We start from the raw sequence: 25,219 nt of genomic DNA, 5'->3' as shown, positions 1-25,219 counted from the left end.
CGTTGGCTATATTTAAGCATTCCAGTATTTTTTACCCTAGATTCAAGGGAAAAAGTTAAAACAATAGATTAATAAAATTGCTAAAATTGGGTAATACCTTACTTAGGTTTTAGGTAATTTGTTTTTTATTTTCATACTTTGGAATTCTTCTCCATTTTTCCGATTCTAGACTCCATTCCTTTAGCTTGCTGGTGGACTATGTCCATTATATACACAGTTTGATTTTAAGGCAAAAGTTTCCAGACACAGTCTAGAATTCTTGAGTTATCTTTTATTTTTTATTTTTTGAGTTATCTTTTAAAAACAGTTGTCTTGTGAATAAAATACCTACCTAACTATAAGAAATTTGGACTCCACTACTTCCTTTCTCCTGCTGAGTTAATAGGAATATAGTAGGCACGTGACACTTGTTTATTTGAATTTTTTGTGACCTGGTTACCATTTTGTATATTTCAGATTCCCAAATGTCCAATTGGAAGATGACCCATTCCTTGTCTGCTCTTGTAGGATGTTAGTTTGAATGTCTAATATTGATCTTCTTTAGAAAAGTAGGACTATTATATAAGAAATACATGCTCATTTTATAAAAAGAAGACTAGTCTATTCAGTATGTGTTTACTTCCTCAGGGTAGTGAACATTTGTGGCCACTTGGAGAAGCCATGTATCAGTAACCGTCTGCAGTATAAATAAGCTGTCCTGGATTATAGGTTAATTATTTTTTCTCCTCTGAGTTAGGATATAATTTCTTCATCAACCAGTTTCATGTAACCAAAAGGAAATCTTTGAGCTGCTTTTAAAATAACTGCAATGCTTAACTCATGCAGTTACCAAATCATACTTTTTTCCATTTTTCTGATTAAAATTCCCTAAGCAGCATTAGTCTTACTTACATTTACATTGGCATCCATTCATTTGAATTAATATTTAGTTATACTAAATATAATAATATTTAATTATAATTAATAAAAACCAACATTTACTGAATGCCTACTATGTGCCAAAGGATTAAAGCTCAGTGCTAAACTTATTTTTGGGACAAGGGTGTGAATTTTGATAGTGAAACAGAGCTGATAATATAATTGTGAATTTGTTGGAATGTTGTAAATAGTGAGATAATATAATTGTGTTTGGCAAATGTTCAGCAGCTCTTTGCTGACGCCTGCCAGAAGGGTTTATATTAGCCTTACCTTTCTTTTCTTCATGTATTATTATACCTGCATTTGTAGTCTTAATTCTTTGAATCAATGAATATTCTTAAATGGTGACATACTGTTGATCATTGTAGGTATAGTGGTATGAGGTCTAAATGATGTGAGAGTTCATGTTTTTTAAAGAGAATTTACTATTTTTTATATCTTGTTACAAATTTTCAATTTCTATCATCAAGAAGTGTTAATTGTTTATATGTTTATGGTGTTATACAAGTCAAATGGTTCTTCTAAGAACTTAAAATCTGAAGTATCTAAAGGGATTACTATTAATACACTTTTTTAAAAACATTCACGTGTATATTAAACAAATCCTAGATGTTGGACAAATAGCAAAAGAGGTTTAGAAAAATGAAATTTCAGTCTGAAAATTTGCCTTTTTTCCCTCTAGGAATGAAATAAAAGATTTTATATTAGAAACATGAATTTAGAATTCAGAATAAGTGTTGCTTGTGACATCAGATTTTATTGATTTATCAGGTAGAAATTTAGTCAACATTTTTCTTAAAGCAAAAGCTTCAGGTTATGTATATATTCACCTTTGTAAATTCTAATTCCCTTCCTGCTCCTCCTCTTCTACTTCTCCCCCTCCTTTTTTTTTTCTTTTGACCAGTAACTTTTTAAAGTTGAAAGCTATGCTAAAGGTACCCATTTCTCTTCAGAATATAAAGTTTCTTCTTAAGATTTAGAGCATTTATTTTATATGTAAAGAACATTTATTATGCCTCAATGGATATGAGAGGGTCATGGGACTTCTTCTCAACGAGCCTTATCTAGCCAAGTAGAGGTAATTAATGCCTCCCCATGCCCAATTACATCAGACCTGAAGACTGAAAAGTTGCCTCTTCCTTGTGTAGTTTAATTTCATCCAGAATGGACTGTGCTTAAGAGTTTGTTTCCATCATCTGAAAGATACAAAATTATTTATAGGATGTTTGCAGTGAATCTTCTTATTTTTACCACTGTGGACAAACCACTTGGAAATTTTTTCATGACATACAACAATCATGTTAAAGTATTTAATTAATATGTTTACTTTCTAATTCTGAAATGTCATCCAAATGATGCCTTTCACAAAGAAATTTTGTGTAGTTCACTTAAGAACTCTACGTGCCAGTTATATAAAAGACTGAGCACAAGCATACTTCCACAGAAACTAAACTATGGTCTTGCTTAGTTGAAGAAGTAAATACTTTGTTTTCAGGAATCTTATTTAGAAAGAAAACTTTCCCAAATGGTTTTATATTAGCTAAAATTTCATATTTCTATGTGATACACTACTTCTATGTTTATTTTTTGTTAGTGTAACCTAGTTTAATTTAAAAAGTGCTATTAATGATTGTTTTTCTTTTCTTTTAAGAAAACAAATCAAACTACAGTCACCCTCTTTAATTTAGTGGTTAACTAGGACTTGTTCACATAGTTGAGATTTCTTTATGTGATTTTTATTTTATGTACAAAAAAAATTATGCTATATAACTTCTACCTTCAATGGATCAAATGGATACATTGATTGAACAACTATTCAAACATTTACACTGGCTTTCCCTAAAATTTTATATGTATTTCAAAATTAGTCCCCATTTTAAATATATTTTAATGATATTGTTTTGTGTTTACTGAGCAAAATTGATCCACCACAGAACTGAAATTAGTGCTTTAATTTGAAGCTTTATTTCTTAAGGAAAAATAACTATGATTTTATAACTACTGGATATTTTTAAAAAACCCAGTTGGTAATTCTGTGATGAATTTGTATATAATAGACTTCCTATCAAAACACTTTTTATCATAAACTATATTAAAACTATTTCTGTTGGTGTATTCCATAGAAACTTTCATTAGATTGGTTATTTTCACTTGTTGGAGTTCTAGTAAAATGCTGAGGCAACTGTAGTATATTTCTAATGAAGTCTGTAAAAATATTGAACTCTGTGAAATTATTGAGCAACCTACCATCCATGATCATGAATATATGATTTCTAATTGACTTAACTTTTGACTTAATCTATAAATTTTTTGTAAGTATCTAATATTTGTTTATGATAGTTCTATCAGATCTATCCACCTAGTTTTAGACTCTCAAATGCCCTAGAAAACCCTAAAGCATACTTATTCACAAGATTTCTCTGTGAGTATAACCAGGAAGAGAGAATATTTGCTATGTACTCAAATTATAGCATTTGATTTGGGGGAAAAATCATTTTATGTTTTACTAGGTACGAATAGGGGTAGGCATTCTTATGTAGGCAAGAATTAATATGCATCAAAATTCTTGAAGAGTTAATCCAATGTAAAGAAGCTTATATGATTTATTTGATATTCCTAACTTCTCTTTCAGGGGTTTATTGCACTTATTTATAACAGTTTCCTAGTCCATTCATTATAGAATGTAGGTCGAAAAATATTGCCCTTTAGAGTTCATTCTGTTACATAGTATTTGTATTATGTACATAATGTATTTGGGAACATAATATATTAAGATATAACGATACAGAACATTTTTTTGCTCTTGAGATTCACAGAAGGAGAAGAGGGACTAATCTATGGAATGGATCTGAAACAAAGCTAATAGACTTGGATTTAATTAATTTGGGTAATTAAAAGTATACTGAATCTATGAGATCTGATACTTGATTTTTCTAAAATGGATTACTCACTGCTTTTTCCCCTTTACTTTCCGTAGGGAACCAGTTCCCTCCAGTTGCAGCACAGGACCTTCCTTTTGTGTTAAAGGCTGGCTACCTTGAAAAACGCAGAAAAGGTAAATCATATGATTCTAATGAAAAACCTAAAAATCTAAGACTCTAAGAAACCCTGATGATATTATCCAAACCACAGAATACAGCTTTTAGCTCTAAATAAGTTTTAATAACAAAATAAAACATTTGGTCAGGTTTTTTGTTGTCAACCTTGGTTATTTGTAGATGATTCAGGAGCTGTTTCCTGCCTCTTGGAGGAGAGCTGTGGGCCATGACTGTATTCTCAAGGATGAGATTTCTCACAGTTATCCCACCCAGCTGAGCAGTGGGTTATCTGTACCTGACCTGGCGTACTCCATGTTTGCTACGGTTCAGATCAAGCTTAGCATATTGTCTGCCATTTTCTGTTATTCATTCAGTGTTCCTCTCCATTGGCTATGATAATTGGGAGTTGACCATATGGTCTCACTCTTTCAACCCCAATATATAATGAAAATGAAATATGGAGGTGGTGTTATGATATGGGAAATGAAAAGCAGAAAGTCCCTTCATTACCATTCTGCTTATCTCTCAGGTAGTCCCTTTGGGCCTTCCTATTTATATTCCATTTGCTTTTCTTAGCTTTCTTAGCTGAATTTTAAAGCTGAAAGAGATAATAGAAATAATCTAGGTCAACTCCTCCTCCCTCTTTTTTATGACAGATGAGAAAATGAGACCCTGATGAATCAATTATCTTAAGGCTTTATAGTCAAATACCTTTCTGACTGTTTCCTGTCAGGAAAGTTTGTTAGCCATGTAGTTGATCCCATAAATGTAGCAGTCCCATCTCTGCTGTAGTATATTCCTTTTTTTCTCTTTTTTAAACATCTTTATTGGAGTATAATTGCTTTACAATGGTGTGTTAGTTTCTGCTTTATAACAAAGTGAATCAGTTATACATATACATATATCCCCATATCTCTTCCCTCTTGCGTCTCCCTCCCTCCCACCCTCCATATCCCACCCCTCTAGGTGGTCACAAAGCACCAAGCTGATCTCCCTGTGCTATGCGGCTGCTTCCCACTAGCTATCTATTTTACATTTGGTAGTGTATATATGTCCATGCCACTCTCTCACTTTGTCCCAGCTTACGCTTCCCCCTCCCCGTATCCTCAAGTCCATTCTCTAGTAGGTCTGCGTCTTTATTCCCGTCTTGCCCCAGGTTCTTCATGACCATTTTTTTTTTTTTTTTTTTTAGATTCCATATATATGTGTTAGCATACGGTATTTGTTTTTCTCTTTCAGACTTACTTCACTCTGTATGACAGACTCTAGGTCCATCCACCTCACTACAAATAACTCAATTTCGTTTCTTTTTATGGCTGAGTAATATTCCATTGTATATATGTGCCACATCTTTATCCATTCATCTGTCGATGGACACTTAGGTTGCTTCCATGTCCTGGCTATTGTAAATAGAGCTGTAATGAACATTGTGGTACATGACTCTTTTTGAATTATGGTTTTCTCAGGGTATCTGCCCAGTAGTGGGATTGCTGGGTCATATGGTAGTTCTAATTTTAGTTTTTTAAGGAACCTCCATACTGTTCTCCATAGTGGCTGTATCAATTTACATACCTAGTGTATTCCTTTTAGCTTTGTTTTATGTTTTGTTTTTTGTTTGTCTCTTGGAAAAGAAGATACAAATTATTTAGTCATAGAATTTTACAGCTAAAAGGAACCTTAGAAATCATATTAACTAACTTTTCCTTTTACAATAAGGGAATTGCATTATATTTATAAAGGTAATATATATTATCTGAACTGTTCCTTTTCCCTCTTTATTGTAGATCACAGCTTTCTGGGATTTGAATGGCAGAAACGGTGGTGCGCTCTCAGTAAAACAGTGTTCTATTATTATGGAAGTGATAAAGGTAGTATTGGCGTTCAGTTATATTAGCTTCTATTGCATGAGGGTTTTGTGGGGGGGCATTTTACTCCACCCTCCTACCTTTGGGGTGCAGAATAAGCTGAAGACAAATGGAGAAAGAATAACTAAAAATTTTAATATTATAGCCTAAGGATAATTAATAATTCTGTTATTTGACAAATGCTCCAAATTCCAGAATGCCCTAAAAGTTAACACAATTGTGTTTTATTGAATTAGGAAAGAGAAAAATAACTTTCATCCCTGTGGCCTTTTACCTCAGGAATTACTGGTATTTATCATCCAGGCTGTAGTTGTAGAATTTCTTCAGGGTTGTGGGAGTTTTGAAGAGAGGAAAAGATGTTTTTTCCTTCAAATATTTTAAAAGAAAAATTTAGATAAAATGAAACGTGTGCAACACCTTTCTCAGCTTCCTTTATGGATTTAAGTAACAGCAAACATCTATCAAGGTTACTGTTCTAAGCACCTTAGCTGTCTAAGCACTTTAGCTATATTAACTTGGTTAACTACAGCTTTGTGAGGTAGGTACCATCATTAGTCCCACTTATTTTACTGTTTGGAAAACTGAGGACAGGGAGCTTAAGTAACTTGTTCAAGGTCACGGAGCTGGTAATGGCAGTTTTGGGATTTGAACGGAGGCCTAATGGTAAGAGTCCGTGCTCTTAACCACTATTATCACTATATTAATTTAGAAATGATACATTTTGTAACTTCACTTGCTAATTAATAACTTGCTCATAGTTCACATAATTTTAAGTTCATTATTTGAACAAATAAAGCCGTAAAATACTGACATTTAAAGAATATAAGCTTTCTTAGTTTTGCTTTTATCTAGGAAAAGCAGGTCAGAAGTTGAATCTTATAAAGTAAGGGTTGTATATAAATAGCTGACATTCATTTCCAGAAAGGACACTTAAGGAGAAGAAAAGATGTAAAAGTCCAATATTACTGAATATAAACTTTCCCATGAAATTGTTTCTTATCAGTGTTGTTTGGAAGTTTATATTTCATTTGACATTATTTGCAGTTTGTAGGGGTTTTTTCCTTATTATAAAATCAGGCAGATATGATTGTTGTATTTCAGATAAATTTTAAATACATGCATGATGCTAGAAGTTGGTCTCACCTTTTGGTTAATGGGATTATCAAGTTGAGAATTAACTTAGTGGCTAGTTTGCATTCTGTCACTAATTTACAATATGTTTGTAAGTAGAAATGGAGTCAGTGAAGTGTAAACTATAAACAGCTATCAACAGGTAGCCTTCTTTCTTCTGCTAAGTCTTAAGTAGGTGATTTTATCAGAAAATTTAGTGTCCAAGTTCAATTATGATTATCATAGGTCATAAACATGTGTTACTTTTGTACAGTATTGTGAATTGAGATCAAGATTTTGCTCTTCCATAAAGAAATGTCTTCTATTTCATAAGACCAGGGGAGGGAGGTTTAAAATCCTTGTGACTTTGGTTCAGTTAGTCTTCTCATTTCTAATTTCTTTAAAAATCAATGAATACTAATGTCTGTTTCCTTCACTCCTAGTCCTAACTGGTATATACCAACAGTTAGGTCGAAGATTATACATATTTTGTTTATTGTATATTGAGTTTTCCCAAAATCTAGGGAATGTTTATATTTATTTCAAAGGCTAATAAATAAATTCTAGTTATTTGGAGGAAATACTAGTTAAATTCCCATTTCTATTCTTACTTGATGAGGCCTTGTGGTAATAACATTCTTTGTAATTTGTATTTTAAGTACTTTGTGATCCATTTAGCCACTCTACCACCGCGGCTTTTAAAAAATTACTATTCTCGCATTCGCTTTTTCCGTGGATCTTTGAGGATCTGGTTTATATTTCCTTAAACTCTTCCCTATCTGTCACTATGAAGCCTCCTGTTTCCATTGAGATTTCAGATCTGTTTTTAGTGGTTCTTTGGAATTCTTGGCCAGTTCTGCTTTTAGGGACTTGGGGGGAAAAAAATCTATATTTAGACAGTTTTTAACTGCTTGTTTGGCATGATTTTAATTTCCTTCCTTTGTGTCCTTTTCTTTCCAAGAAAATGTACATGTCACATGAAATTTTTATTTTCTTTTGTGAGATCAGATAGCTGATTTGTACAACATTGTTTACTGTATATGTGAACCACTTTACCTAAACTTTGGAAAGAGCTATTTAGATAAATGAGAACTATAATCCTCCAACTAAGTAGGATTTAGATAAATGGATTGTAGAGGCACAGAGGAGTTGATACCACTTACTAGGTTAAACTGTACTTTGTTACTGTTTGACAGATACATAGTTCACATTTTCTAACTTACGGTATGTGCCAAAAAACATTTTGACCCATCAAGATAATAATGGCTTAGAAAGAGTAGTTCCAGCCTGTAGGGTAAATAATACTCTTACCTTTGTACCCCTAAATATTATCTGTATTTATTATTCATGGCCATTTGGGGACTTTAAGTTTTATACACACACACACACACACACACACACACACACACACATATATATCTTAACATAACATACTTTATTACTTTCTGAAATCACATCCTTCCTTTCATCTCTTTCCTCTTCATTTGAATCTCATTTATCAAACTTCTTGGGTCCTAGATGCTCAGACTGCCATCAAGGTAGTCCTTCACTCACTGATTTATCATTTTTTAATTTGGTAAACATTTATTGGGTACTTGATAGATCCTGGGCATGGGGGATCCAAAGATAATCCTGCCTTACGGTACTCACAGTTGGAGTTGTGTGGGTATCAGTAAGAGAAGAGAGGAAGTCATGGGATCACTCGGGGCTGGGCGGGTAATTTCAATGCGGTAAAATAAGTGATTTAAATAAAATATCTTTGGATCACAAAGTGGGGGTGGGTAATTGCCTGGGGGAGTTAAGGAATACTTCCTAGTGGAGAGGACCCTTCATTGGGCCTTAAAGAATGAGGAGTTTGTTGGATGAAAAAGGGTAAAATGGGCATTCCAGGCAGCAGAATGGCAAAGATTCTGAGTTTCGAAAGGCCTTGGATGAGATCAGAATTGGAATCAAGGCAGAGCATATGAGGGGAGTGAATGAGAGCAGGGTGTATAAAAGGCTACAAAAGTGGGTTAAGATCAGATTGGCAAGAGCCTTATGAGAATAAGGTCCTTGCTAACTATTTTATCTTGAATATGGCTTTTAAGCATAGGGCTCTATGACCAGAATTGGTTTTTAGGAAGCAATTGTGATAATATTGTGGGGCATGGATTGGAATGGATAGAAACTGGGTCAGCAGGATCATTTAGGGGGACACTGAACTAGTCTACGCAAGAGAGGTTATCACAGGAAGCTGAGAGGCACATGGAGGATTTAGTGCAGGCCCCCCCGCCTCCAAAGCCATGTTCTTTCTACAACTTGGTAGTTAGCAGCCCTTCCAACACACCTGTAAATGATGGCCCATTTAGGAACCTGTTCCAAACTCATGTTTTCAGGGTTTTGTTTTTTGTTTTTCTGTTTAACCTCCATATGATCTTGAATCAGCATTATGAAACTTATCTCCTCCCACTTTTAAGGGGGGAGTAGTTAGTTTGTAGTATCTCTTTCCTTCCCACTTAAGGGGTTTTGCTGCCCCTACCCCAAGTCCCCAGTTAAAGAAAATTCTAGTGCCATCTAGTATGTGGCAGCTGCAAGTAGCCTTGGTCCTACCAAGAGTCATTCTATATATATCAAAAGTTATTTATTATATCACATGGTTGTAACTTCTTCATTGTATCTTTTCAATGTATAATAAAAGTCAGTAGAAAATTGGGCTTAATACAGATAATTTAAACTAACAAAACTTTTACGTTGGTGGGGAAGTAAAATTTTTCATTGAAATTGACCTCTCTGCTCTCTCACTTCCCTCATTATTTCATCACTGATAGGAAAAATAGGACATAGCTGTTCAGTGTGGATGACAATTATAAAGTGTTTTGATAGCATCATAGTTCTCTTTTAATATTTAAAATTATTGTTAAAGTGACAGTGTTTGTATAATTGGAAGTTCTGTTGTTTTATAACAACTTTAGTAACAGCCATAAAAGCTTACCTTTTTTCCTGGTTCATTTGATAGAGGCAAATTCCTGGGTCAGGGCATCAGCATTTTATAATTATATCATGAATATATACAAAATATGTAAATTAAATCTGATATTAAAAAAATTCATACTATAATTTTGTTTGTGTAAAGAAGGATAATATCTTTGTTATTCCTTAAGAAATAGAAATAATTTTGACATGATAGAAATGAAATAATTCTGATATGCAAATACTAACTTTAAACTCTATCAAAATAAATGTTAAATAAAAGACCTTTATTACCCTGTAGCAGTACAGAGAAGTTAAAATGTACATCTGATACTTAGAAGGACTTCATCAACATGAGGAAATATTCATGTACAAACTAAGTCCTATTTAAAGGTCTCATGACGATGAGTCCTGTTGGTTTGCAATAACCCAGGACACAGTTTGATTTAAAATATATCTATACATCTGTATATAGATTGAAGAGATGTGTGTGTGTGTATACATAGATAGATTGAAAGTAATATATTTTCAATAGCTCTGCACTGCTGTAAATACATAGATATATAGATGTTACTGTATCTATCTGTGTGTAATAGATACAGCAACATCTGTAGCAGTAAATATTCTTTGAAAATCTTTGTGCCGGGTATTATTAATGCTAAGTGGTATCATACACTGGCTCAGAGGAGTGGGCACAGAGGACCCATGAAACAGTATGATATGCAGGAGCCGGCTCACTGGGGCAGTAGGTGAGTGAGGGCTGGTGAGACTGGAAGAGGTGGAGCCAAGCTTGTAAATTCCCTGGTCAGGAGTTTGGCCTTTTTTGTCTAAGGGACAGTTAATGTTTCTAAGCATTGCAGGTAAGTAGATGGCATGACAAACTTTGGATGTTGGAAAGATCACGTTGACAGCTGTCAGAAGAAGGTAAGACTGGAGGCAAGATGTGTTTTGAAGCTGAGAGTGGCTGGGAATCCAGAGAGCTGTTGACCACCTTAAGTGCATGAAGGAGCCACAGGTTATGTTTTTAGCCATTCTCACGTTGCATGGGTAGTAGCAGTGTCATTAATTCTGTAATTATCGTAGGAGGCTCTAAGAGGATAACATGTGTAGGATATTAAGATATTCTCTGTATAATGTTTATCTTTTTAAAAAAATTTTATTTATTTTATTTATTTATTTTTGGCTGCATTGGGTCTTTGTTGCTGCGCGCAGGTTTCTCTAGTTGCGACGAGCGGGGGCTGCTCTTAGTTGCGGTGCGCGGGCTTCTCATTGCGGTGGCTTCTCTTGTGCAGCACGGGCTCTAGGCATGCAGGGCTCAGTAGTTGTGGCTCGCGGGCTCTAGAGCACAGGGTCAGTAGTTGTGGGGCACGGGCTTAGTTGCTCCGTGGCATGTGGGATCTTCCTGGACCAGGGCTCGAACCCGTGTCCCCTGCATTGGCAGGCAGATTCTTAACCACTGTGCCACCAGGGAAGCCCCTGTATAATGTTTATCTTAACAATAGCTGTATGTATAGTCTAATAGACCATATCATAATTATTATCTGAATTTCAGTTGTGGAGGAAAACAGTAGGTATAGCCAAAAAAACTAGAAACATGGTTTTAAATTCCAGTCTACAAGAAATTTAATTTCTTGTAATTTATTTATTCTCCATTCACAGCTACCTCATAGTACACTGTTTTTTAAATCAAGTTTCTTCCTATGGTTGAAAGTGTGTGGCGATATACAAAAACCACTTGGTTCTTATGCTTGCAGTGTACTTTTTTTTTTTTTTGGCCGCTGTGTTTTGCAGGATCTTAGTTCCCTGACCAGGGATTGAACCCAGGCTTTTGACAGTGAAAGTGTGGAGTCCTAACCACTGGACCACCAGGGAATTCCCACTTGCAGTGTACTTTTATTTTAAAGAAAAAAAAAAGGTTTTATAAATACCTAAAATTTCCTGCCATCAGACCGTATGAGCGAAACTTTTAATTCTAACTAAAGTGCTTCCCTTTGGACCCATACATATTGCCTATGTTTGTTATTCAGAGCCCTTTGGGGCCCTTAAGTAATAAATATATATGGCATACAGTATTTTTCACTTAAAATAGTAATAATTTGATATTTCCTCATGGTATAACTCAGAACACTGGACGTATATTTCAAGTGACTGAATTAGCATTGGCAGCTGTATTTCTGTGAGCTATATAAACAAGGAAAATGTTCATGTGTCTTTAACTGAAGGCCCAGAACAACTTACTAATCAGTTGGATAAAGTTTAGTGGGAGGTTTAGTATTAATGGGCATGTTTCCCTCTTTCTTACTAGTGAGCATTAATACTTATGGAAACAGCATGAGTTATTCACTAAGAGGGAAAGGCCTTTTTAAATATACGAAGCAGATATTATCAAAAATTTCTGAACACATTTCATATCTTTCTGTTTGCTAGCCGTTTGTACCAAATTAGCATTATTGGTATAAACAACAGAAACCAACTTTGTTTATGCGGGAAAGGAAATTATTGGGAGAATATCAACTCTCAGACAGAGTTGATGGGAAGGCTAAACAACTAGGCTCAGAAAAGCAGGCAAGGACTAAGGGAGGTGAGGTGGCTGGAACTTCAGCCCAATCCACACCTCCAGGGACAGTCTGACTGGGACACACGGGTGGCCCGGCCAAGCCAGGACTCGTGATGTTGCCTTTGTGCACTGCCACCAATCAGTGAATGCCACTGCTAACAGAAGTGGATTCTGAGCTCTCCCCTGATTCTTTTGTTATTCAGTTCAGATTTAGGTCCCAGGCTGGAGCATCTACTTGACTGATCTGCAACAGGGAAAATCTAAACCTCCCTCCAGCTTCTGTGGTGGGAAGTTGGCTCTGCCCCCTGATGATCTCAGGACTAAAATAGGAAAGATACTTAGATGCTGGGCATCCTCAAGTGACAAATACTCACAACTCATAGGGATGCTAAATGATTTAGAATTATTTAGTTGCTATATTTATACTATATTTTAAATGATAGGAGAGTGGTTGGTGTTTTAAGCATATTTTCTGAGAGCCAGCAAAAAAGAGAGAAAGCAAGCATATTTGCAATGAAACTAGGACTGACTGGGTTTTGGAAGATGACAGTGGGGTGGAGGGAGAGAATGTGGTGTCAGTTGATGAAGAAAAGGGAGAAATTAAGAATGATGCTCAATTTTCTGGTTTGGGGGCTTCAATTAATGGAGGTGCCGCTTATTGAGAAGGAGGACACGACAAGAAAGATCACAAGTAGAGTGGGAGTGGGGATAAGATGATCTCCGTTGTGGGCAAGTTATATTCATTGTGCCTATAGGACATTCAAGAGATAAAACATGTATAGTGAGCAGGTGAAGGTTTGGATATTCAGTTCTGAAGCTGGACTGAAAATAGAGATTATGAGTCACAAGCATATTGATAGGAATTTAATCCCTGGGATTGGATGAGGTTGCCCAGTGAAAACTGTAAAGCAGGAAAAGAACAGGATTTAGAACATAACCCATCATGGCTGTTTAAGAGATAGGCAAAGGTACCGGAGCCCATAAAGCAAGCTGAGAAAGTTGGGCCCAAGTTGCAGGAGGAAATGCAAGCTATAACGCTTATCATCTCTACTGAGACTTCATAAATTACATGTTCTAAAACAGTGGTTTTTCAAACATTAGTGTGTATCAAAATCACCTGGGGTGTTTGCTAAAAACTTAGTTTCCTGGACTCACCCCCGGGGAATCCTATACAGCAAGTTCAGAGTGGTAGCCATTTCTATGTTCTTAACAGGCATCCAAGATGATTCTAACATAGGTGATTCTTGAAATACACTTTGAGAAACACCTTTCTAGGAGACAATGTGAAATGGTTGAAAAAGCAAGGTTTTAGAATCAGACTTACGTTAGGGTCCTGGCTTTTACTACTTTGGTTGTGTGGCTGTAAGCAAGTTGTTTAAGTTGTTTTTTTCCCCGTCAGTGCTGGGGATATAATAAATACCTTCTTTGTCTTAGAATTATTACAAGGTATATATGAGATTGCTGTATTAAATTTCTGGCATATAGAAGGAGTTCAGTAAATAAGGTCTGTCTTTTTGGGCTTCCCTGGTGGCGCAGTGGTTAAGAATCCATCTGCCAATGCAGGGCACACGGGTTCGAGCCCTGGTCCAGGAAGATCCCACATGCTGCGGAGCAACTAAGTCGGTGCGCCACAACTACTGAAGCCCACGCACCTAGAGCCGGTGCTCTGCATTTTTTAAAAAAGAAAAAAATAAAGAAAAAAAAAAAGATCTTTTTGGCACTTAAAACCCCCAGAACACAGCTGTAAACCTAAAGCCAGTGAAAAAGTAGGAGGAAATAGCATCATTAACCTCATACATTTTGTTTTGTAAGAGATCAGAGCCAACTGCTTTTTACCTCGAACCTACTGAATTAGAATTGTGTAAAATTAAGTTACTGCTTTAATAGATTTCATTATCTAGTTTCTCCTGGCAGCCTTTAGTGCTGTAGACATTAAATTCGAACAGCATTGATATAGGCAAGGTTAAAGTGTGAAATAGAAGCTGAGGAAAATTTAATAGAGGGACAAACACCTCAGAAATCCTGAGGGTATCAACATGTTGTAACATACTATAAAAACTAATACTCAAATTAATACTACTCGATCATCGAGAAAAAATTAAATTACGTTTAACAGAGTTGTTTGAAAACTCAGGGAAGTATATATTTCAGAATGATTTCAGTTATAAAGACAAACATTTTAGAGAGTTTTGGCACTTAAAAGAAATAAACTTATGCAATTTGAGAAGTTCACTTAGATAAAATATTTTATTAGTCTACTATAGTTCTGGATAAATGAACTTATATGTCCTTACTTCCCATTTGATTGGCATGTAACTATTTTTAAGTCAACAAGTGTCTTTGAAACTACCCCAGAAAGCACGGTCGAACTAGCCTATATGTAAATTGCTATAGATTGCCATGTGATGCTAAGGTTTTCTCTTTCTTCTGTGCCTTGAAGAGAAGCTAATGTAAATGGAGAAGAGCGGAGTCTTAGCATACCCATGTCTGCCCATTTTGTGTCGTGAACTTCCTATCTCACGTTGGCTAATTGGAAATATGGCTACTTTATGGTTATGGATTTGCAAAAGCTACTGAGAGTTATGAATTTTTCTTTCCTCCAACTGGTCCTTGAAAATCCTGTTTTTTTCCTGAGAAGTTTAAGGAAATCTCTCAAAAGTATCCTGTATGGCTTTGATATTTGCTTCCAACTACTTCCATTTTTTATCGTGAAAATTAAATCCTTTTGCAGTGTAGTGAATCACTGACTAATATTCCTGGAGCACTTATATCTGTACTGGGTGTGTGGGAAGGTGTGTGGGGTGTCTGTTTCAGTGGCAAAGGGGGAAAGGTCTTGGTACAGTGTTACTAGCTTTTGTCTCACCATACCTATAATGCTCCTTTGTTTGTTTTAAGTGCTCAGCGTAAATTTGTTGAATGAGTGAATAAATGACTTAGTTTTCTTTGAGAATTTTAGAAGAACCAACAGTGCTTAACCATTATTATTTTAATACCTTTTCCCCAGTATTATTTTTCTAGTTAGGTGTTTTGCAAAATATGTTCTGTGAGTACCAGTTCCATAAAATATTCTGTGAAAAAAGGGTTCCATTGACAAATAATTTGGGGAAATGCTGCATACTAAATCTTTCTCATAGAAATTTGGTCAAATATATTAAGGGCCTCAAGAAGGCTGGACTAACAAAACCTGTTTAACTTTAATTCAACATTTCCCAAACTTATTTGATCATAGAAACCTGTTAATATCCCATAAACACACTTTGGGAAATGCTGCTCTGATTTTTATAGTTTTCATCTCATAGAGTTTATTGCAGACGTTTTCCACAAAGCAAACTTCAAATTTTGAAAATTGTTTTTTCAATTATCCAAAGAGATATAAATTATGACTAAATATGATTAGAATGTCCAGATTTAAGTCAGGAATTACTAACTCAGATTTTTTGCCTTTGATGTTTTGAACCAGATATGATCTTGATGACCTTTTAAAAATGCCTGTTACTTCAGGCATTAAATTAGTACATTTAAGAAAAGGAGATACATATTTTACGGGCACACTAAGCTGAGAGAGCCCTGCACCCCATGATATGGAAGCATTTCTATATTTCCCCTGAGCTCAGTAAAAGAGACAGTTGTCCTTACTCATGATTTTAATATTGTATGTTAATCTAGGAAGTAAACCTATAGCAGTGCCTCCTTTCTCTCAAAATTGTATAACTGGATAAAGTAGGAAAGGCGACTAATTTTATTTTTAGTTTCAGTATTAAATCCTTTGTTTTATTCCTACTTTATTGTTTTCAAAGTAATATCTGACTAAAACTGAAGTCATCTTTTCTTTTGAATTTTCATCATATGGGATTCAAATGTGCTTTACTAGTTTAACTGTTCACTGACTGGTTAAGAAACCTACCTTTGTTTTGTTTTGGTAAGAAATTCTTCTGTACTTGCTTTACCACTCCTCTCCATTCAAATACTTTGTTTTCCCCTCACATCTTTTTATAATTAGCAGTTTTGTTTTGCTTTGCTTTTTAAATTTAGAGTTTGATTTGTACCAATTTAGGAGATTTTTAAAAAAAGAAAAGTTGTGTTTTAGGGGCTTTTGCAGGGCGGGGAGGTTGGAGGGTGGTGATGAGAGGAGATAGTAGTAAATAAAAGCCCAGCAAGCTTTCAACTAGACGGGTTTTCCCACTGGCTTACCAAATCTGAAAGAGCCACGGATTTGTAGTGGGTTTGTCTAGCAAGTTCTAAGTCCCAATTCTTGGATTTTCCCTACATGAAATTGTCATATTTCCATACTTCCTTCTGAATAAGACCATTATCTGCAGACCTCTTCTTTTGGTTCCCTTAGATGTCCTTTTTAAAACCAGCCATTCCAAATAACTCTGTAATTTTAGAATTAAAAGTAATACCTAGAAAGGTTACTTAAATATTATACTGTGAAAGCAATATGACCAAAAAATATTCTATCCAAAAATTTATCCAAAAAATTCTAAATAAAAGCTAATCAACTGGATATTTATATTCACTATAGTAAATGAAATTCTGACTTTCGTTTTATCTTCAACAGACAAACAACAGAAAGGTGAATTTGCAATAGAAGGCTACAATGTCAGAATGAATAACACTCTTAGGAAGGATGGAAAGAAAGATTGCTGTTTTGAAATCTCTGCTCCCGATAAACGTATCTATCAGGTTGGAGTTTTTATGTTGCCTTGAAATTAAGTTGATAAAACTTCCTGATTTCATTTTTAAAGACATTAACATTTTGTTCAAACAACTCTTTCTGACATGTTAATAATAATAAAAAATTCTGGGTTTTATACATTAAACATTTGTATAAGGGGAAATCAAGTTTTTAAAAAATTCCAGATTAGTTCAAGTGATATCTTCTTGAGAGAACAGGAGATATGTAATTTATCAATTACTTCACATGTTGCGTTTTATGTCTATTTTAATGGAACTGTGTGATTTCTTAAAAGGATTACATGGCAGAAAGAATAAAATTATCAAAAGAAAAATATCAGAATGTTCATGCATATTGTATTGCTTAGACTTGTGGGAGAAAAGGAAGGCAAAGGCACGCATCAGCTCTGCAATTCAAGAGCTATCAGCCAGCATCAATATGGAATGCATGTTTAATAAGTTTCAAATATCTGAGATTGCAGTTGAAAGCCAGTTAATTAAGTTGTCAGGTAGTGTGTTGGAATCGGACAAGAACATTTTTAAGAAAGCTGTACCCAGCAGTCTAGAGAAATTCATGGGTGTCTTCTAATTGTCAAGGGCAAATTTTGTTCATCAGTTCTGTCTTTGACATTGATGAAGAGAAGCAGCTTTTTTTCCTGCACAGCTGCCAGCTGCTGATCACAGTTTCAAATCCATCATCCTCTGCTTCAATTACATAAATTTGTCAAAATTAACTGTACATTATAAGAAGCATCCTTGCAAGGAAAGTAGTACTAGACATGAAGAGAATTACTAATGGTCTTAAAGAAATGGAAAGAATGCAACATATACCTTTCATTACGGTGGTGATTTTTATTGCTATCGTTTGTTTTTTATTAGTTCACAGCAGCTTCTCCCAAAGATGCCGAAGAATGGGTACAGCAGCTGAAATTTGTGTTACAAGGTAAGAGCAATCAATTGAACAAGTTATTACAGTCTTTAGGTACTGAATAACTGAATAAGTTGGAGTTTCATACAAAGAAACTTATTGACTTCTGTGAGAAATGACTAAAAGAACATGACTGGTATTAATACATACCATTTGCTTCAGATTAATAAAAGCATCTTTTCTGCAAGTACCATTTGGCAACTTTGAAATTCACATATTTATGCCACAATCAATTTTTTTAAATGTTTAAGTTAAGGATATAGCATATAACAATATTGTGACTTTGTAGGGCTGTATTAATTTAGGTAATAGGGTTTTGAAAACCTCTTTTGCATTCTTTAAAATTCTGCTTCCTGAAACATGTTTTGTAGATATGGGGTCTGATGTTATTCCTGAGGATGATGATGAAAGAGGGGACTTATATGATGATGTTGATCAGCCTCTACCAATCAGCAGTTCACCAGCAAGCAGCCAGCCAATTGATGATGAAATTTATGAAGAACTTCCAGGTATTTATTTATGGTGATTCATTTAAGGATTTTAGGGATTTTTTTTAATGTCATATATCATCAAGAGAAGAAAATGGTGAGCTATTAAAAACAAGGACAAAGAAAATCTTCAAAACTCTGTTTTATGAAAATGACTCTGCTCGAGGTATTTCAAGTGAGTGGATATACTTTTATGAAAAGTGAATGGAATGTTAAAATGAAGCAGATACAGTCCTAATCTCATGGGACTTTTGGCTCATTAGCATTGTTTATGCTACATAATTTTTTAATTAAAAAATTGACTTGCCTTACAGTTTTTTCCAGCAACTCACACATCATTTTTTATTTATACATCTTGGAACTTCCATTAACCAGAAGTTCTATGCACACCCCATATGTCAACAACTTCTGCCTCATATATTCCTCCTTGCTGTAGTGTATTGCATTGTCTTGGAGGAATATCGTTGAACTATAAACAAAGGCCTTTTGAGGCTTGAAGTTTTTGTACTTGATATTTTATCATTCTACATTTTCAGGCATGGTTTAGTGTTTAAATGCCTCAGTATCTGTTATGTAACATAAATTTAATTGTCTATTAGCTCTTTGGCTTGTAGTTTTGAGGGTCAACCTAAAACAGAAAGAACATTTAGGGAATTATTACGTTACTAATACTCTAGGTTGAAATGAGCCTTTTTCTGGTTATTAAAAAAATCAGCCATTAGAGAAGGAAAAGGGATTATAAGTAATATGTGTGATATTTAACTGACATCTCATGTAGCAAGGCTATTTTTCTTTGAATAGAACAATTTAACAACACTATAAACCTTTAAAAGTGATTTAACAATACCTAAAATGTTCAAAATTAACATACAAATGTGATGTTCAATGTAGTAAGCAGAGCATAATAACTAGCACATGGATTTTAGAGTCAAAAAGTTTGAATTCTGACTATACCATTTACTAGCTCAGTGACCTTAAAAGTCAGTTTTTTCATCTATAAAATAAGGATAATTTCATGAGGGGGTGGTGGTAAATGACGTCATGGATCTACAGCCCTCAGCACAGTGCTTGAGTCATAGCACACCCAAAATAAATTGTCACATCATCATCATTATTATTTTTTTTTTTAAATTAATTTATTTATTTTTGGCTGTGTTGGGTCTTCGTTTCTGCGCGAGGGCTTTCTCTAGTTGTGGCAAGCGGGTGCCACTCTTCATCGCGGTGCGCGGGCCTCTCACTATCGCGGCCTCTCACTACAGATGTTCTTCTTCATCACTTTTTTTTGGCCTGGGGCCACATAATCGTTGTATGTAACTGGTTACTCTTGAAGTAGTCTTACTTCTTGCTGTGGTACTGGAAGAAATCTAAGCTGCTCTGGTATTCCTTGCCCCTGCCTGGGATCCCAGTTGCTGTACAAAGTGATTGAGTTTGATAGAGCCTGCAACTGTGCCCCTGGGAAGGAAGCTGGTGTAGGCAGCTGTGGAATGTCTAGTTCTTCTTTCTTCCCCAGTGTAACCGAGAGCCACTTCAGTGTCTGTACAGTTCAGGTTGGTCAAGTTTGAGCTACCCACTAGAAAGGGGATTTTTTTTAGTGAAAACCCTGAAGTTGGCTCTTAGAGTTAGAGGTTTTGTTTGATTAAATATCTAAAACTAGAACAGCAACTTTTTTTCTTTCAGAAATGCTCTCTCAGGAGAAGAGTTAAGCTAATTGCTTTCACTTCTGTGAAATATGAATATAATTTTGAGAGGAGGTGAAAACAGTGGAAAAGCAGTGAACATACTTATAAACTGTTGGTATTTTTCCAGTTCTGTACAAATAACTGTGTATATCGGAAATCTTACTGGTTAAATTCCCAGAATTACTTAATACTATCATTTCAACACGATTTTCTGTCCATTACATGTAGTTGAAAATTAATCCTCTTAGTTGAAAGATGAAGCATAAAATGTGTTTGAAGAAAAATCTAAGCATTCAGCATGTTACTTTAAAGCATAAAGTTCTTTTTCTGAGAAAGCAGAGCTCTTACTCAAATAAATGTATTTTTAAAATGCAAAATAAACTTGCAGTGTTTTAAGTCTCAAGAATAATAATAAGATAACATTGCTTAAAAATTGTGTTATAAACTATCCCTTGAAAAATGTTTATAATTTTATGGGAGTGTAAATAGTTTCATTGTTTTCATTGTTTTTCAGTTAGAATATTCTAACTATTACAGCAGCTTCTCTTTAATTTCTTGTTCATTAAATTTTAACTAACTTCACAAAAGAATAGGAATAAATTTGTAAGGTTCTTTGCATTTAGGGTATTTATACATATGTAGAGAAGAATTGAGACAATGCCATTTCTGGGGAATATTAAAGACATTTGGTTTTTCTTCAGATATCCTAATGCTTTGACATCTTTTATGTCTTAGTACCTATTAGCATAGGCCAGTCATGTTTTCTTACGTGGTGATATTACTATTGCATATTTGTGTTTGCAAAGCTAATGTTTTGATCAAAGTGTGTTAAACTGTTTCATAACACAGCAATGAGTTCATTTGGCTTAGCACAAATTTCAGAAGTTACTACTCATTTTTTCATTAGAAATACAGAAGAAGGTTTTTGTTTGAATTTGAATCTCGAAAGGGGAAAGCAATACTTGGGAAATTGCTGCAGAAATCAACCCAGCTTGCTCTTCTCTTCTAGTTACCATGTCACCTGTAATTTTTTTCTATAATGTCAGGAAATTCTGCAGAAATAACACAACAAAAAGATTTTTTAAGATGTAGGCTCAATAAAATCGGCCTAGTATCAAGAGTGGTAACTGCTTGTTTAGCCTATTAAATCTGTAGATTTCAGGGGAATTGCATTTGAAATTCTTCTGGCAAGTGGACAGGAGGAGAGAGGGTAGCATAAAATAGGACAACAAATTTCTAATCCCATTAAGCTATTTTTTTAAGTGTTAATTCATTCTTTTTTCTTTTAAATATTGTAATGATAGATTAAACTATTCCAAGCCAGAAAAGGATATTTTTATTCTTTCGTCATTCAATTACATTTTAAATTTATTCAGTCCAACTATCTGCATCTAAAATGGAATATAAAGTAAATTGCAGCTATAAATTTTTTCCATGAAACTATTATATATATATATATATACCCATATTTTGAACAGTGTTTGAGTACTTAAATTTGAAGCAATCTCCAGCAAATGACATGAAAGCCAACTTAATCAATAAATAGTTACAACCCCCCCCCAAAATATATTTTAGCTTTATTTTCTTGCTGAGTAATTATCACTCATATTACCAAGTTAATAACAAGATTATAGAAGACCCTGGAGTCTCTGGTATTAACATCATTCCTGATTTCACCAAACAATTTTTTTTCACATTCCTTCTTTGGAATGCAATGGAAAGATGCCAGTTGACTTTCACAGAATCACACATATTTAGCCTTTTAATATTGTTAGTCCAGGCAGCCTGCTGGCATTCCTTTTCCTTAAACTATGGTACTGAATTATAAAGTGTGGTGATATGGTGTCCTGTTATATGGTACGATAGATAACTAGATTATCATTTTTTGGATGGTTTCAGCTCTGAAATCTGCTGAGAGGGTTACCTGAAGTTATAGAATATAAGGAAAACATCCATAAATTAGTCACCTCACACATCTAACTGTAGGTTTATCTTTGCTGAATATAAATGTGATTTTAGGGTTCTTCATTGTTGCCTCTTTCATAATACAGCATGAAGCTTTGAGATATAATTTTGCTTGTCATGTTGCTTTTCTCTACTTTGCCGTCGGCATTGCAAACAAATTCTCTTCATTACAAGAGATGGTTTAATACATATTAAAACCCGAAACACCTGTGTGCGTGCAAAACATATATTTCTAACTGTAGAGAAATGAACTAACCTATTTTTGCAACTTGGCGCTACCTCTGTGGTTCTCAACCACGGGAGATTTTGGCCCCCAGGGTGCATTTAATGACTGAATTCCTGGAGGCATTTTTGGTTGCCACAACTGGTTGTGTGTGTGTGTGTGTGTGTGTTGCAGGCATCTAGTGGGTAGGTGCCAGGGACGCTGCTAAACATCCTACAAAGCACAGGACGGCCACCACAACAAATAATTATCTGACCCAAAATGTCAATAGTGCCGAGGTTGAGAGACTCTGTTATAGAGGTATAATAGATGGCTTTTGGTTTATCACCTTTTGTGTGTGTGTGTGTGTGTGTGTGTGTGTGTGTTCCAATAAAACTTTATTTACAAAAACAGGCACTCCTTGGGCTATAGTTTGCCAACCCCTGAACTTGCAGTTCTCTTCCATTTGCCTTCTGACCCATTTATATCCTGCACCTTTACAGTGCTTAGCATACAGAAGGAGCTTAATAATGATTGATTAAGCTAGTGAATTAGATGTGAGCAATAAAACCACTAGATTACAGTGTTAAAGGAGCAGAAACAAGAAGTTAATTACTAGGGGTGTAATGGTTAACGGACAAGAGAAAGAGACATTTGTTGGCAGCTTCATGGTTTGAGGTGAAGTCATTTGTGATTAGTCATCATCACAGACCTTGAACTGTGAAAGGACAAAGAATCACCAGTAGCAGTGAGATACAGAGCAAGACACTTGGCATCTGAGCCTCAATTTCCTTATTTATGAAACGAGGAGGTCATTTCCATCTTCAAGATAATACAGCAGATACATGGGTTTAAGGGAGTGAAACAGATCCGATCCAGATCCTGGCGATATGACTTGGGTTGTGGGACATTACAGCTCTCAGTTTCCTCCTCTATAACAAGGCCGATAATTCCTCCTTTAGAGAGTGATTAGGATGGTTTAGCGCAGGGTTTCTCAACCTCAGCACTGTTGAGGTTCTGGGCCAGAAAATTCTTTGTGTAGGGGGCTGACTTGTGCGTTGTAAAATGTTTAGCAGCATCGCTGGTCTACACCACTAGATGCTCGTAGCACCCCTATAATGTGACAACCAAAAAAGCCTTTAGACATTGCCCAGGGTTTATCACCTTTTTATCTGTGTCTCTTGAGTTGTAAAAGCCCATAACCCATGCTTCGTATGAGTTTATTTTTATGGACAAAACATAGGTTTCCTTATGTAAGTAAAGCTAGGAATACATAGAATGGCTCTAGGTCATAAGGGACCAGCTGGACTTGTCTGTCACTGTTTACTTCAAGGGCCTGAGGAGTCTTAGAGAAATGAGAAACCCATGAAAGATTAAAAAAAAAAAAAAAAAAGGAAAAAAGGAGGGAGGAATTTTCTCTATTTTAATGAGCTGTGATCTGTGAAGGGAGAGTCTTTTTTTAATATTGTAAATATGTGTCTTTCTTGTATAGACACTTGGCTTATCCTATTCTGATAGGGTTGTTCATTTCAGGCTGAAGTGAAAGACCTATGGACGAAGGATTGGATCTTCTTAAAGGGAGTCAGGCCACCTGGGAGAATGCAGGGCCAAGCAATTCCAAGGCCACCTGGAATTTGACAGGTGGCTTTAAGAGGAGAGGAAATCCAATAATGGGGTTTCTCTTCCTTTTGGGGCCTGGATTTTGAGGAGATTAACGGGCCTGAGATGGCAGGAAAAATGGTCTCTGCTCCTGAAGGTCAACAGGGAGTCCCTGAGGGGCCCTACCGGGGGAATCAGTGAAGATGCACTCACCTGAGGGTACGTCACACCATGCCACATCAGGTGGTTCTTTATTATTCTCTGCACATTAGATGCTCACTGGAAGAATCTTAAATATTGCTGATGGACATAAAGTTAATAAGTGAAAGTCATTCACCTTCTACTCTAAGTAAGCACTGTTAACAGTTTGATATAAATCTTTTGTCTTTTTTTAGCCCATTTACAAATATGCAATGTTTATACTTAAAAAAAGAAGAGATCCTTCTTCTCATTTACTTTCTTCTGCCTTTTCTTTTAATTCCTTTCCTTTCATTTTCTTCCTGCTTCCTTATTACCTTCTTCCTTTTCTCATTCTGTTATTTTCCTCCCTTCCCTTTTCCATTTCCATTCTTTCTTTTCTTCCTTGCTTTTACTTCTTTCATTCCACAAATATTCTTGAGCACCTGTTATGTGGCAGGCATTGTACCTAGGTGCTAGAAATCCCTCTGCATTCTTACACAGGCCTTAAATGGGTGCAGCTACACCTTCCCTTTCTGGCCCAAGCCCCTTGACTTATGACTACATCCTTAATTCCCCATGTTTATTTATGTCGTATACATATATATGTATATATACATATATATATTATTCGTGTCTCATGACATGAGTTAGTTGTTTTTGCTTTTCTGAAATATGAATCCTGTCTTCTGGCAGATGGTGTCAAAACTATCTTGACACCTTCTCTCAAGGCATCCTCCACTTCCCCTCTTCCTCTCCATCTGTGTCTTATCTACTGGCTCCTCTCCCTGACCCATACACACAGAATACCTTTCTCTGTATCTGTGACCAGTAAATTGTTGTGGTTGAGCAAGGACTTTGGAGGCAAACACACATTGCTTTGAATTCCAGTTCTGCTCCTCACTATGTACTTTAGCCAAAAGAAAAGCGAACACAGAGGTAAGGTGCAGAGTCCAAGAAACAATAGTGAACATAGAAATAGGTAAAATATGTCCGTAATGTTAATTACTGATTATTTTTCAATGAGCTTTTTTTTTTTTTTAATTTTAAAAAGAGTTAACACTAAA

The 25,219-nt window shown here is 35.3% G+C and overlaps 1 protein-coding gene across 2 annotated transcripts in view; it reads left to right on the top strand.

Moving 5' to 3' along the window:
- SKAP2 (src kinase associated phosphoprotein 2) overlaps nt 1-25,219 on the top strand; it is a 152,799-nt gene that overhangs the window by 81,261 nt on the left and 46,319 nt on the right. For both annotated transcript variants that reach the window (XM_068549186.1, XM_068549185.1), the window contains exons 5-9: nt 3,896-3,973; nt 5,741-5,824; nt 16,999-17,123; nt 17,994-18,057; nt 18,414-18,551. In XM_068549186.1, coding sequence (XP_068405287.1) covers nt 3,896-3,973; nt 5,741-5,824; nt 16,999-17,123; nt 17,994-18,057; nt 18,414-18,551 — 489 coding nt within the window. The remainder of the gene's footprint in view (nt 1-3,895; nt 3,974-5,740; nt 5,825-16,998; nt 17,124-17,993; nt 18,058-18,413; nt 18,552-25,219) is intronic.

Source organism: Eschrichtius robustus, chromosome 8, assembly GCF_028021215.1.
Source record: "Eschrichtius robustus isolate mEscRob2 chromosome 8, mEscRob2.pri, whole genome shotgun sequence".
In the NCBI taxonomy this organism is placed as follows: domain Eukaryota; kingdom Metazoa; phylum Chordata; class Mammalia; order Artiodactyla; family Eschrichtiidae; genus Eschrichtius; species Eschrichtius robustus.
This window is presented reverse-complemented; position numbering and strand designations above follow the sequence as displayed.